Raw genomic sequence first — 14,693 nt, 5'->3', positions numbered from 1 at the left:
CTTTTTCTTCTTCCTCTTCTTAAAGAATACCTTTCAGCATTTCATATAATGCTGGTTTGGTGGTGATGAACTCCTTTAGCTTTTTCTTATCCGTGAAGCTCTTTATCTGACCTTCCATTCTGAATGATAGCTTTGCTGGATAAAGTAATCTTGGTTGCAGGTTCTTGCTATTCATCTCTTTGAATATTTCTTGCCACTCTCTTCTGACCTGCATGGTTTCTGTTGAGAAATCAGCTGACAGTCGGATGGGTACTCCCTTGTAGGTAACTGACTGTCTTTCTCTTGCTGCTTTTAAGATTCTCTCTTTATCTTTTGCTCTTGGCATTTTAATTATGATGTGTCTTGGTGTGGTCCTCTTTGGATTCCTTTTGTTTGGGGTTCTCTGTGCTTCCTGGACTTGTAAGTCCATTTCTTTCACCAGGTGGGGGAAGTTTTCTGTCATTATTTCTTCAAAAAGGTTTTCAATATCTTGCCCTCTCTCTCCTTCTGGTACCCCTATAATTCTGATGTTGGTACGCTTGAAGGTGTCCCAGAGGTTCCTTACACTATCTTCATATTTTTTGAATCTCTTTTCTTTTTTCTTTTTCGGTTGGGTATTTTTTGTTTCTTTGTATTTCAAATCTTTGACTTGATTCTTGGGATCCTCTTGTCTGCTGTTGGATCTCTGTAAATTATTCTTTATTTCAGTCAGTGTATGCTTAATTTCTAGTTGGTCCTTTTTCATGTCCTCCATGGTCTCACTATACTCCTTGAGGGATTCATTAAAATCGGCGGTTTCCATAAAATTCTTGACAAACCTTATAAACGTGGCCTTGAACTCTATATCCAGTCGTCTGCCCTCCTCCGTTTCTGCCAATTGTGACCTGTTTCTTTGTCTCCGCATTTTGGCTGCTTCCCTGTGTTGATAGAGTGGTCCTGCGCGCCAGGTGTCCTGTAGGGCCCAGTGGCTCAGCCTCCCCAGTTACCTGGGGTGGACACTCTTGGTGCACTCTTGGTGCCTTGGTTGTTGTAGGATCACTGGGAGGAATTGACCTCCAGGCCAATTGGCTGTGGGGAGCAGCTGTGTCTGAAGTGGGACAATGGTCCCCCTCTGACCACTGGGTACAGTGGCTCCTGGATCTAAGGAGGTGCTAATTCAGCCCCTGCCTGAGGCCACACAGCCGGAGCCACGAAGAGGCTCAGCTGTGAAGCAATGCAAGCCGCTGTGGGGCCTTGGGCCTTCTCTTGGAAGTTCCGGGTCTGCTTGGCTGGGCTGTAGTTAGGTACATTCACATGCAAAAGCCTCTGCTGCAGCCTGGATGGGGCGGGGTCTCAGGGAGTCAAAAGGGCGGAGAAAGAAGCTATGGCTGATTCTCCGCACCCGGAGTCGCTCGTCTCAGTGTCCCAGTAACGGCTGCAGGCACCTCTGAGGGAAATCCGCCCTCAAGTTCGCCCGCTGCCGCCTGACAGAGCAGCCTCTCCCCGTATGAGTCCTGGGTCCCCAGAGACTTCCCGGAACTGGAGTTCAGAGCAGTCGGGAGCTTGTGATTCAAAAAGACAGCCGCGTCCTCAGGTGCCACCCCCTTTCCGCGCGCGAGCCGCCGCCGTACCTCTGCACTCAGCCTCTGCAGCTCCTCTGGCTCTCAGCGTGCTTTTCTTTTCTTCTAGTTGTAGAAATTACACTCAGCCAGCCTTCCTGTTGTTCTGGACGATGTTTGCTCCGTCCTTTGGGATATTTTTCAATTGTTGTGGGAGGCGACTATTTCCTGGTGTTTATCTATGCCGCCATCTTAGTTTCTCTCCACTTTGAATATTTCTTGCCACTTCCTTCTGGCCTGCAAAGTTTCTGTTGAGAAATCAGCTGACAGTCGTATGGGTATTCTCTTGTAGGTAACTGACTTTCTTTCTCTTGCTGCTTTTAAGATTCTCTCTTTGTCTTTTGCTCTTGGCATTTTAATTATGATGTGTCTTGGTGTGGTCCTCTTTGGATTCCTTTTGTTTGGGTTCTCTGTGCTTCCTGGACTTGTAAGTCTATTTCTTTCACCAGGTAGGGGAAGTTTTCTGTCATTATTTCTTCAAATAGGTTTTCAATATCTTGCTCTCTCTCATCTTCTGGCACCCCTATAATTCTGATGTTGGTACGCTTGAAGCTGCCCCAGAGGCTCCTTATGCTATCTTCATATTTTTGGATTCTTTTTTCATTTTGCTTTTCTGGTTGGGTGTTTTTTGCTTCTTCGTATTTCAAATCTTTGACTTGATTCTTAAGATCCTCTAGTCTGCTGTTGGAACTCTGTATAATATTCTTTATTTCAGTCAGTGCATACTTAATTTCTAGTTGGTCCTTTATCATAATCTCGAGGGTCTCACTAGATTTCTTGAGGGTCTCACTACATTTATCAGCGGTTTCTAGAAAGTTCTTGAAAAACCTTAAAAGTGTGGTTTTGAACTCTATATCCAATAGTTTGCTTTCCTCCATTTCTGTCATTTGTGTCCTGTTTCTTTGTCTCCGCATTTTTTATGCTTCCCTGTGTTGGTAGAGTGGCTTTGTGTGCTAGGTGTCCTATAGGGCCCAGTGGCTCAGCCTCCCCAATTACCTGAGGTGGACACTCTTGGTGCACCCCTTTGTGAGCTTTGTGCACAGTCTTGTTGTAGTTATGCCTTGATTGTTGTAGGCATCACTGGGAGGAATTGACCTCCAGGCCTATTGGCTGTGAGAATCAGCTGTGTCTACGGTGGGAGAACTTCTGTGCTGAAGACACCCTTATGGGGCAAGACTTGCTTCAGTGGGGCTTTGGTGCTCACTGATTCTGCCCCCTGAGTGTGTCCCTTATGGATCTGAGGAGTTGTAATCTGGATGGTCCCACTCTGACCACTGGGTACACTGGCTCTTGGATCTAAGGAGGTGCTAATTTAGCCTCTGCCTGAGGCTACCCAGTAGGAGCTATGAAGAGATTTGCAGATTCCTCTTCCTTGTTTGGGGTTTGGAGGTGCCCAGATGAGGCCCAGCTGTGAAGCAGTGCAAGCTGCTGTGGGGCCTTGGGCCTTCTCTTGGAGGTTCTGAGTCTCTTTGACCCAGCTGCAGATTGTTAGGTAATTTTCAGATTGCAAAGGGCCAGGCCTTTCATATGCAAAAGCCTCTGCCACAGCTTGGGTGGGGCGGGGTCTCAGGGGATCATCAGGGCGGAGCAAGCAGCTATGGCAGATCCTCAACCTTGCCCTAAGGGGCCCAGTATCTCAGTGTCCCAGTAATCGCTGCAAGCACCTCTGAGAGAAAGCCGCCCTCGAGTTCCGAGTTCTGCCCACTGCCAGACAGTCCACTTTCTCCCTGTATGAGTCCTGGGTCCCCAGAGACTTCCCGGAACTGGAGTTCAGAGCAGTTAGGGGCTTGTGGCTCCCTCCTGATTCAAAAAGTCAGCCGCATCCTCAGTCGCCAGCCCTTGCCGCATGCGCCTCCGTACCTCTGCACTTTACTTCCGCACCTCCTCTGAGTCTCAGTGTGCTTTTTTCTTTCCTTCTAGTTGTAGAATTTCCACTCAGCCAGCCTTCCTGTAGTTCTGGATGATGTCCGTTTTGTCTTTTAGTTGTATTTTTGAATTTGTTGTGGGAGGCAGCAATTTCCAGTATTTACCTATGCTGCCATCTTGGTTTTTTCCCTAACAGTACTTTCGTGCTTTTCTTGATTTGTAGGAATTATTTACTTACTAGTTAATACAATCCTTTTTGGAGTAGAATATATGTATTGCCCTGTTATCTCACAGTTTGTGTCTTGCCATTTTGCTCTCTTAATGGGTGTCCTTTAAAAAAAAAAAATACAGTAGTTGCCCAGCTAACAAGGCTCAGTAGTTGAGCGTTGACCTATGAACCAGGAGGTCACAGTTCGATTCTTGCTCCCCTGGGTTGTGGGCTCAGTCCCCAGTATGGGGGCATGCAAGAGGCAGGCAAGCAATGATTCTCTGTCATCATTGATGTTTCTAATCCTCTCTTCCTCTCCCTTCCTCTCTGAAATCAATAAAAATATATTTAAAAAAATACAGCAGTCAGTTGCTCAGACATCTGGGGATAGTTGTCGTTCAGTTAGACATATCTGCTGATCTTGACAAGGCTCAGTTAAAGGTGGGTGTTGATTAACTGATGGGTGATCTAACCTGGCTGATGACTGGGATGCCTAAATCCAGGGTGGGGGACGTCCTGTTCAAGGGCTGGATGAGGCCCGTGAAATCATTTGGTCTGGCCCTGCCAAGACATTAGGGGTGAGTTAATTAAATGTTTGCCCAAATATAACAGACTAATTTTTAAGTTGATAATTTTGTATGGCCTGTGAATGATGTTATAAATATCCAAATAGCCCTGGCAGAAGAAAGATTGCCCACCCCTGGAATAGTTACCATTAGTTTTACTGTTTTAATTCTGTAAAACATTTATAGAACAAATATCATTCTGAGAAAAATCTCCCAGCCACTAGAAAACAAGGAAACACTTTGCAACTTGTTTATAGTATAATCTCGATATCCAAACCTAGTATTACGATAAAGGCAAATCACAAGCAAATATCTTTTAAGCGGGAGCATAAAAATCCTTTAAAAAATGTTAGCAGCCCTAGCTGGCTACTCAGTGGTTAGAACATTGGCCCATGGACTGAAGGGTCTCAGGTTCCATTCCAGTCAAGGGCATGCACTTCACCTTGGTTGCAGGCTTGATCCTCAGTCCTGTTTGTGGCTTGTGGCATGTGCATGAGGCAACCAATGGATGTGTCTCTCTCACATCTGTGTTTCTCTCTCTCTGTCTCTCCCCCTCCCTTCCATTCTCTCTAAAAACGTCAATGGGAAAAAATATCCTTGGGAGAGGATTAACGACAACAAAAAAAAAATGTTAGCAAATCAATCTGGCAATATGAGTAAAGGATATACATCATTGCCAAATGGGATTTATTCCAGGAGCAAGATTAGATTTGGTGTTTGAAAATCAAATGTTCTTCACTACATTAACAGAATGAGCGAGGAAAATAATGGGATTATCTTAATAAAATAAAAGGAATTTATATAGTTTAACATTTATTCATGAAAAAGAAACTCTAAACAAAGAAGAATAAGAGATAATTTCCTTAGTCTAATAAAGGATGGCTACAAACAGCCTACAGCCAAATCATACTTATTAGTGAAATACTGATCATTTTCCCCCTGAGGTTGGAAACAAGATAAGGATATCCATCTGCTATTACCACTTTTATTCAGCATTATATTGGAGATCCTAGGCAGTGTAGTAAAGCAGGAAAAAACTGTACATATAAAATTTGAAAAGAAAGAAGTAAAACTGTCAATTTTTAGAGTTGACATGATTGTATGTGTAAAAAAATCCAAAGAAATATGCAATTAGAATTAATAAGTGACTTTAGCAAGGGTGCCAAATACATAGAATTATTTTAAAAAATCAGTATATTAGTAAAAATAATATATTCTGTATATTAGCGGTAGAATTTAGAAAATTAAATTTTAAAAGATACTATTTACAGTAGCATCAAAATATATACCTAAGACTGTATCTAACAAGAGATTTGCAAAACTTCTATAATGAAAACTATAAAACATTGCTCAGAAAAATTAAAGTCCTAAATAAATGGAGGGGATATATAATGTTCATGGACTGGAAGACTCAATGTGATTATATCAATTCTCCTTAAATTGCTCCTAATCAAAATCCTAGGAAGTTGGATTTTTTTTTTTTTTTTTTTTTTGCAAGGGTATGGGTGGTAGGATGGTGAAAGAGGGCAGAACTGATAAACTTTAAAATTTATGTGAAAATGCAAAAGTTCTAGAATAGCTGGGAAAGTTAGAGTGATAAAGATAGTGTAGTGTTGGCTAATACCACAATCTCAGATCTATGTATACTGATATACTATAGTCAGAACAATCACCTGACTATGACAAAGGTACAGTATGATGCAATGGAATAAGGATAGTGGTTGTGTGTGTATGTGTGTGTGTGTGTGTGTGTGTGTGTGTGTTGTTTTTGTTAATCCTCACCTGAGGATATTTTTTCCATTGATTTTTTAGAGAGAGTGGAAGAGAGAGAGAGGAGGTGGCTGGGAGGGGTAGGGCAGGGGTGGAAAGGTGTGTGAGACACATCAGTTGATTGCCTCCTACAGGAGCCCCACCTAGGGCAAACCCTGTGGTGCACAGGCTGACACTCTAACCGCTGAGCATACCAGCCAGGGCAAGGAGAGTGTGTTTTAACCTTTTCCTTTTAAACTTTTGTGTCTGTGTATTTAAAAGTGTATTTCTTTATTGACTATATAATTTGGACATTTAAAAAAATCCAGGCTGAAAATGTTTACCTTTTATAGCTAGGGTTTAGTTTATTTACATTTAATGTAATTACTAATATATTTAGGTTTCAGTCTACCATGGTCCTATTTGTTTTACATTTTTTCCAATTTTTTTGTTCCCTTTCCTTCTTTTGGATTAGTTGAATAATTGTTAATATTATATTTACTTCTCAATTAGCTTTTTAGTTATAATTACTAGAGGCCCGGTGCATGAAAATTCATGCATTGGAGCGGGGGTCCCTCAGCCCGGCCTGCCCCCTCTCACAGTCTGGGAGTCCTCAGGGGCAGGAGGCGACCCGGCGATCAGAGGAAGGTGGTGCCCCATCACACCTCTGCTACTGCCACTGCCGGCAGTGCAAGCCTTGGATGGCCCTGGTTACCTGAGCCTCGGGCTGCGCAGGGCGGCTGTGCAGCCGTCATCTAAGGCTTGCCTGCGCCTCGGGCCGCCCTGGCGGGGCTGAGGGGACTGGACACTGCCATCTTGTGGTTGTGGGTGCCGCCACCTTTGAGGGCAGGGCACTCAATTAGCATATTCCCTCTTTATTAGATAGGATTCCTAATCTCTCCACTGTAAGAGTATCTGTTTTTATTTTCATTAAATGTTGATTAAATAAACTCTCCTTTTAAATGAGTGTCAAACAATGGTGTAATAGAACTAATCCCTCAAAGGTGGGGTGGAATGCAAATACTAAACTATTTTTTCAATTAAGTCTTACTGATCTCATCAATTAAAGGATCATCCTAACTCATTACTTATTAGTGATTACCTTAAAGATGATCATTCAAAAGTGAGCTGTGGTCACGTGCAGGCAGCGTCTCTGATTGGATACAGGGAAGGCATCTGTGAGTGGGAGCCTGAGGAAAGTGGCCTCTCTTCATTATCCTCATGGTAATGGTGGGCTAGAGGCAGCAACATTATTTGTTTTGGCTTTGATGACTCTGTTGAGGTATTAGAACAACATTTCTGGATGGAAATTGGTCCATGGTTCTCTATAAAATTTGGAGCATATATGTGACTGGAGGCCTGGTGCATGAAATTCATGCTCTGGGGCGGGGGTTGTCCCTCAGCCCAGCCTGCACCCTCTCCAGTCTGGGACTGCTGGCTCCTAACCATTCGCCTGCCTGCCAGTCTGATCACCCCCTAACTGCTCCCCTGCCAGCCTGATCACCCCCTAACCGCTCGCCTGCCAGCCTGATTGACACCTAACTGCTCCCCTGCCGGCCCGATCGCCCCCAACTGCCCTCCCCTAGGCCTGGTCACCCCCAACTGCCCTCCCCTGCTGGCCATCTTGTGACAACATGGGGGCGGCCATCATGTGATGACGTGGGGGTGGCCATCTTGTGATGATGTGAAGGCTTGAGGGTTAATTTGCATATTACCCCTTTATTATATATGATTTTTTGGAATGAGACTTTGTAAAAATTATGGTGAATCTAAAAGGATTAAGAACTCACGCATTGCAGAGATATTAAATGAATACAGGAACAGGTGAGCAGGAATTATTCCCAGGGTTGTGTCTCATGGAATCAAAAAATGAAGCTGAAGTTTGGATCAGAGGAGTTCAAAACAAGGCAGGAGTTTATTGCAAGCAAACATAGTCTCCCCAGCATTCTGCTCTTCCCCTTATATCCGCCAAAGGCCTGCTCTTTGTCTATCTGTGCCGCTCTCTGATTGGTTTCTGGCCTTTTTGCAACATTTTGTTTTGCACTTGTAAGAAAAACATCTTTGTTTCAAAACACCCTGTTTTTCTGCAAAACATTTTTTTGTTTGTTTCAGCTACTCCACGATTCCTCCTTCTTCTACTCCTAACCCTATCTACTAATTCTGCTTTACCTCCTTTCAGTAATAACTACCATTTATTAAGGGCCCAGTATGTTAATTTGTTCTAGAAGCACTTCATGGTAATTCTCTCTACATCTCTATGGTTCCCATTCTACATACAGATGAGGGAGTAAACGGACTCAGGGGTATTAATATTGTCAAAGACACAACCAGAAGATGGCAAAATTAACCCAGATTTCTAGTTTTTATACTCCTAACTGCAGTCTCCATTATTAATGGAGAAATGAATTTTGCCTGATGACAAATTAGGATAAGCATATGTATCTTTGTGAAAACTCAGCCCCACCAAAGGATACCTTATATTACAGTCTACTGGGAATAGACTTGTTTGTTTTTTTGTTAGTCCTCACCCGAGGATATTTTTCTCATTGATTGGGAGGGAGGGAAGCGGGGGGAAGAGAGAGAGAGAGAGATTGGTTGCCTCCTGCACTTGCCCTGCCTGGGAGTCAACCTGCAACCCAGGTACATGCCCTTGACTGGAAATCGAACCCGAGACCCTTTGGTGCCCAAGTGGATGCTCTATCCATTGAGCCACATCAGCCAGGACATAAACCTTTTTTTTTTTAATGGCCTTTTTTTTGCCATGGCCGGTGTGGCGCAGTTGGTTGGGCTTCATCCGTGCACCAAAAGATTACCGGTTTGATTCTCAGGGCACATGCCCAGGTTTCAGGCCGATCCCCCATAGGGGGTATGCAGGAGGCAGCTAATCGATGCTTTGCTCTCACATTGATGTTTCTCTCTCTCTCTAAAAAATCAATTAAAAAATAATAAAATGACCTTTTTTTCTCTACACATAGTTTACATTAGAATATGCTGACATAGTATTTGTTTTCCTTCTAAGAGGAGTAATTGTAGTGGTTGAGAGGGCACTGAATTTGAGGTAGCTGTGAAATTGTGCTCAATCTATAAGTTTATCCTCCTGTAAAGTAAATAGTACCTGTCTAACTAATTTCAAAGAGCTGTCATGAAAATTAAACAAGGCAGTATATTTGTAAATGCTTCAGAAACTTTCAGGCTCCTTAAAAATGAGTAGATAAAAGTTAGCACACTTTTTAAAAATTGATTTCAGAGAGGAAGGAAGAGGGAGTGAGAGATAGAAACATTAGAGAGAATCATTGATTGGTGGCCTCCTACATGCTCCACACTAAAGGCATGTGCTCTGACCAGAAATCAAACCATGACCTCTTGGTTCATGGGTCAAAGCTCAACCACTAAGCCATGCCAGCTGGGCAAAACTTAACACACTTTATAAGTATGAGAAACACTTTTTTATGCACAATAGGAATGAAAGAAAGCTGCCTGTTAAATTCACCTGCTATTGATTATACAACATAGCCCAATTTCAGAAGTATTAAAATATGGGAAGCAATGTGCATCTTGGAATTGATAAAATATGGTATATTGTGGTGTGTTACTCTTTTAAAGTTCTTCCATAGAGTTCTATGTGTTTGGAAACCATTGAATTTATTTTATCCTGGTCTCTTTAATGAACTAGGCTACAAGTGATTGATTGACAGATTTCTTTTGCATTCAGTAGACTTTTTCAAATATTTTTTGAAAAGTCAGTGTCTTTTATATTAAAAATAGCATATATCTTTTTTTATTTTTTATTTTTTTCCTCCAGTAAGATGAAGGGAATGTCCAGACATTCACAGATGGCAAAGATCAGAAGTTCTGGCAGACATCACAAGTGGGAAAATGACTGTGCCGGACAGAGAGCAGCCATCAGATCAAGCAATTCCTTGGTTGATTCAAAGCCTGAGGGTCCACCCAAGGCAAATGCAGACCCTCTGAGTGTTTTGGTAAATACTGATTCTGGTAAGTTAATCCGGGAAAAGGTGTGTTTGTAAGTATAGGCAATGATGCTGAAGTTGATTCTTGACAGCATTGTTTGTAGAGAGTTTAATGGCAAATATGTAAAAATGTAGAATGATGCTTTTGCTTTTATTTTATTACAGAAATTCCTTGTAAAAAACCTCATTTGAGGACATCTTTTCTGAACTGGGGGTAGATGTATGAGGCAGACAAGATGTGGAAGAAAGATAATATATGTTGGATAATTTCCATAGTATGATGTAATCTTGGAACCTTTCTTAAGATTGTCCTGAGTGTTGACGGTGTATATTCAAATTTGCTCAATTATTTGAATTTTTACCACCATAAAGTAGTAATTTCAGTAGAAGTTAGTATTATTTATGCTTCTGAGCATTGGGTAAATAATATTAATTCATTATATTTGAGTAATACTACTCTTCCTCGGGCATAGAATATATTTATGTGTTTATTGAATTCCCTCTAGACCTTATGGGGCAAGTTTACTCTTCTTATAAATTGAAAAATTAAAGGACCAAAATGCTGCTATCCCATGCAGATCTCATTCAACCTGTGAGATTCCATTTTCCCTTCTGAAAAATGAAAATTTATATATAAATATTTCTATGACCTTTCCTTCCAATAGCATTGGGAGGCTTTATCTAATTGCATGTGTTTCCTCATTTGCAAAGGAGTATTATTAGTGAGTGGGCTAAGGTTACATTGTAGGTTTGCCAGCAGCCTCTGTTCAGCCTGGAAGATAGTGGCTTCACATGACAGATTATTGAACTTGTTTCCTTATAATAAACCTTTTACATATGTACTGTTAAGAACTCTGTAATATTGAGTGGTCTTTGTTGTTCTTGTTTTGTTAGCTTTGGTAGATGGATAATTCTGTTTTCTCATTTTATAAAGAAAATTTCTTAATCCTCACCTGAGGATATGTTCATTGATTTTAGGGAGAGAAAAAAGGAGAGAGAAAGAAAGAAATATCGATGTGAGAGAGAAACATTGATGTGAGAGAGAAACATTGATCAGCTGCCTGCTATGCACCCCCACTGGGGATCAGAACCTGAAACCTACATATGTGCCCTTACTGGGAATCGCACCCACCTTTTGGTGTATGGGACAACGTTTAAACAAGCTGAGCAACCCAGCTGGGGCTGTTTTCTCATATGTAAAGAAGTATTTCAGTATGTGCTAATCTGGTGAAATAACAATGAAAAGATGATTATATATATCTTGCTTTTACTTAAACCTGTAGCTAGGTCTTTAAGAGACACTTTAGATATGAGCAACAGTAATAAAAACCTTTCATCCTCATTTTGTGGGGGAATTCCATGTAAACTCATGTTATCCTTTACCTCAGATTTTTTCTGGATGTTTACATTTTCCAAATCAGTGTTTAGACAAACTGGTTTTTCAACTTTTCATTACAGGTAGAGCTACAGAAAACTGCATGTGCCATTTTTTTTTCAGATGCCCTAAATATTCTCTCCAATATATCAGCCTTACACTTGTTTGGAGGCAGCTTCCTTCACCTTGGGCCAGAGCCAGTCAAATCCAGTTGTGTGCTAATTATTCAGGGTGCAGCACAGCATTGTGATAATGGTGCTGTTTGTGCTCTTATGTGGCACTTAACACCTCTCAGCATAAAGCTGACTTTCAGAATGGAGATCTCCCAATTCCTTGTATTTTTTTGCCCATTTTTTTTTTTTCTTGGCTCAGAATCTAATCCAGACATCAGCATTCACATTTTAGATAAGACAACAGTTCTTAATCTTTATAAACCTCATATCATACTTAGAAAATCTTTACCTGAGCCCTCCTTTTTGTAATACTTGGTAGTTTGTCAACTCTCACTAATTGTGCAGATGCTTTAAACGTAGGATTGACAGTGTTTCAAGGGGAAGCATATCATTTGGAGTCTCCCAGTTTATCACTTTTGAGTATGGCCTGTTGTCACTAGATTTTCTTTTAAACGTTTTGGTATCTCATTTGTTTGGACCACATTTATTTTGTTGCTGTTCTTTAAATATACATACAACATGTTTTATGGCTTTCCTGGCCTGTGGTTTTAAAAAGTTTTAACTGAGCGCGAAAGAAAGGAGCTGGTCAGTAATGTGTCCTTGAGCATTGCTGACCGAAGCGCCTCAGCAGCCACAAAACAAAAAGGACCCAATTTGTCATTCATTCATTGTGATATAGCTATTATCATAGAGCACTGACCAGGACAGCATTCTTTGCACTGACATAAGCTAAATGGGCTTCTGTTGTTGAAAAGGTAGGTGTTAATGTAACAAAATAAGCAGGCCTAGCACACTGCTGTCATGAATGCCCATTGTTAAATATCTGTTTTTGAGTTGGAAACCATAAAACCAAGTTCCCATTTTTTAAGGATGATTTTTTTCAATAGATAGCATTTTCTTTACGAGACTTAATTTGAAAATGTCCTTGAGGTTAGAGCATATAACTAACTGTTTTGTTCCATAAGGGCAATAGCAAATGGTAGGAGGATGCCCTGCTGGTGTAGCTCAGTAGTTGAGCATTGACCTATGAATCAGGAGGTCACGGTTCCATTCCCAGTCAGGGCACATGCCCAGGTTGTGGGCTCGTTCCCCAGTGGGGGGGCATGCAGAAGGCAGCTGATGGATGATTTTCTTTCATCATTGATGTTTCTATCTCCCCCTATCCCTTCCTCTCTGAAATCAATAAAATATATTTTTTAAAAAGAAAAGAAAATGGTAGGAAGAGAGACAAGTAAAGAAATAAATTGTAGAAAGAAGCCAGATATGAAGCTTTTACAACTATGTGGAGAGTTGGGCAAGACATTCAGAAGGCAATTTTTTTTTTTCTGTTTTCATTTTAATAGGGATTTACTGAGATCTTTCTTTTTGCTTGCCTAGCACTATGATTCAGAGAAGTCTCTCTCTGCCTTCAAGAAATTCAGTCTAGTAATAGGTTTTAGATTATTGTATTATATTTTTGGTTAGTGGGAATATGATATGTATACATGAGAAGTGAGATTTACCATAAGAAAAGTATCAGTAGTGTTTTAAGAGTAAGAGAAATTATTTGAGCTGGTATTTTATAATCATTTTAAAGTTTAATTTAATCATCTTCATTGCTACTGTTTTTATAGTGATGTTTTTAGTTTAGAAAAATGTTTTGGCTGTTTTTATTAAAAAGTGAGTGAAGCCCTCGCTGGTTTGGCTCAGTGGATAGAGCATCATACTGCGGACCAGAGGGTCCTGGGTTCATTTCCGGTCAAGGGCATGTACCTCAGTTGTAGGCTACTCCTTGGCCCGGGCCCTGGTCGAGGCATGTGCAGGAGGCAGCCAATCGATGTGTTTCTCTCACATCGATATTTCTCTGTCTTCCCCTCTAAAAATCAATGGAAAGATATCCTTGGGTGAGGATTAAAAATAAAAAAGTGAGTGAAGTTTGTTGAGTGTTATTCTGTCAGCTAGTACAGTGTCTTTGGCATAGTCTTTCCAGGGTAGCTTCTCAAAATGCCTCTTTTAGAACTGGTAGGTGTGTCTGGAAGGGCTTTGGAAACAGCTTTCTCTTTTGAGATGAAAAGTCACTGTACAGGACGTTTTGATCAAGTCAAAAGGGATAGCAGCCCTTTTCAAAGTGTTATTTTGTGTGGTGGGAATAAAATAGGGAAGAAGTTGTTCATTTGTGTGAATTCCTAACTCTTACCTTTGGGAAGGCAGTCAGGTACAGTGAGCTTCGTGACACTCCTAGTAATCGTGAAAACACCAAACACCAAGATTGTGGTTTTACCATTCTCCAATTAAAGAGACTAGATCAGAGTTTTTTGGAGAAATGATTGAAGTTTGGGAAAGGGAAAATATAAGGTGAGCCTAGAGCAGGGGTGGGCAAACTTTTTGACTTGAGGGCCACAATGGGTTCTTAAACTGGACCAGAGGGCCGGAACAAAAGCATGGATGGAGTGTTTGTGTGAACTAATATAAATTCAAAGTAAACACCATTACATAAAAGGGTACGGTCTTTTTTTTTTTTTTTAGTTTTATTCATTTCAAACGGGCCCCGGCCCGCTGGCCGTAGTTTGCCTAAGGCTGGCCTAGAGCATCTAATACAGTGCCAGACAGGAAGAAAGTGCTCAAAAAACATTAGGATGTGGGAATGTCAAAAGGATATAAGGACCAACTGGAAGTGCTCCCAATGGCTAAACTTGTAACAATTTTGAGCCACAAAATAAATAATAATAGATTATAGCCAAAAGAATAAAATAGATATTCATGAGTCTACTGATATAAATAAATATGGGGAGGAGGGACAACTCTTTTTTATAGAAGAATTTCAATAATAATTGTAGAAGGGTTAGGGAGAAATAGAAAGTCACCATTAGAACACCACAGTAATAATTGTTTCAGGCAAGAGCCACTGGTGAATGGTACTTTAAGGTAAAATAGAGTATTTATGTAGCCTCAAAATATCTCCCCCAAATATTAGGTAGTGATGTTGAACAGGCAGTTAGATTATTTTGGAGTTTAGGGAAAAATTGAAGGCTGCAGGTATAAATGTATAATTCACCGGCATCTAGATAGTATTTTAAAATTTGAGATAAAATGGAATCATAGGAGGAGGCAAAAAGAAAAACTCACTGAGGATTGGAACCAGGGGCACTTGAAAAATTTGGAAGTTGGTCAATGAGGAGGATTCAGTAGGGAGACTGGGAAAGCAGAGCCAAGAGAAGGGGGTCTGGAA

At 41.0% G+C, this 14,693-nt stretch overlaps 1 protein-coding gene across 1 annotated transcript in view; it reads left to right on the top strand.

The window, feature by feature from the left end:
• NUFIP1 (nuclear FMR1 interacting protein 1) overlaps nt 1-14,693 on the top strand; it is a 49,742-nt gene that overhangs the window by 18,166 nt on the left and 16,883 nt on the right. The window contains exon 7 of the mRNA XM_081082767.1: nt 9,769-9,962. Within this exon, the coding sequence (XP_080938893.1) occupies nt 9,769-9,962 (194 nt within the window). The remainder of the gene's footprint in view (nt 1-9,768; nt 9,963-14,693) is intronic.

Source organism: Myotis nattereri (genome assembly GCF_964212035.1).
Source record: "Myotis nattereri genome assembly, chromosome: 2".
Taxonomy (NCBI): Eukaryota; Metazoa; Chordata; class Mammalia; order Chiroptera; family Vespertilionidae; genus Myotis; species Myotis nattereri.
The sequence above is the reverse complement of the archived record's forward strand: the minus strand, read 5'-3'. Positions and strand labels throughout refer to the sequence as shown.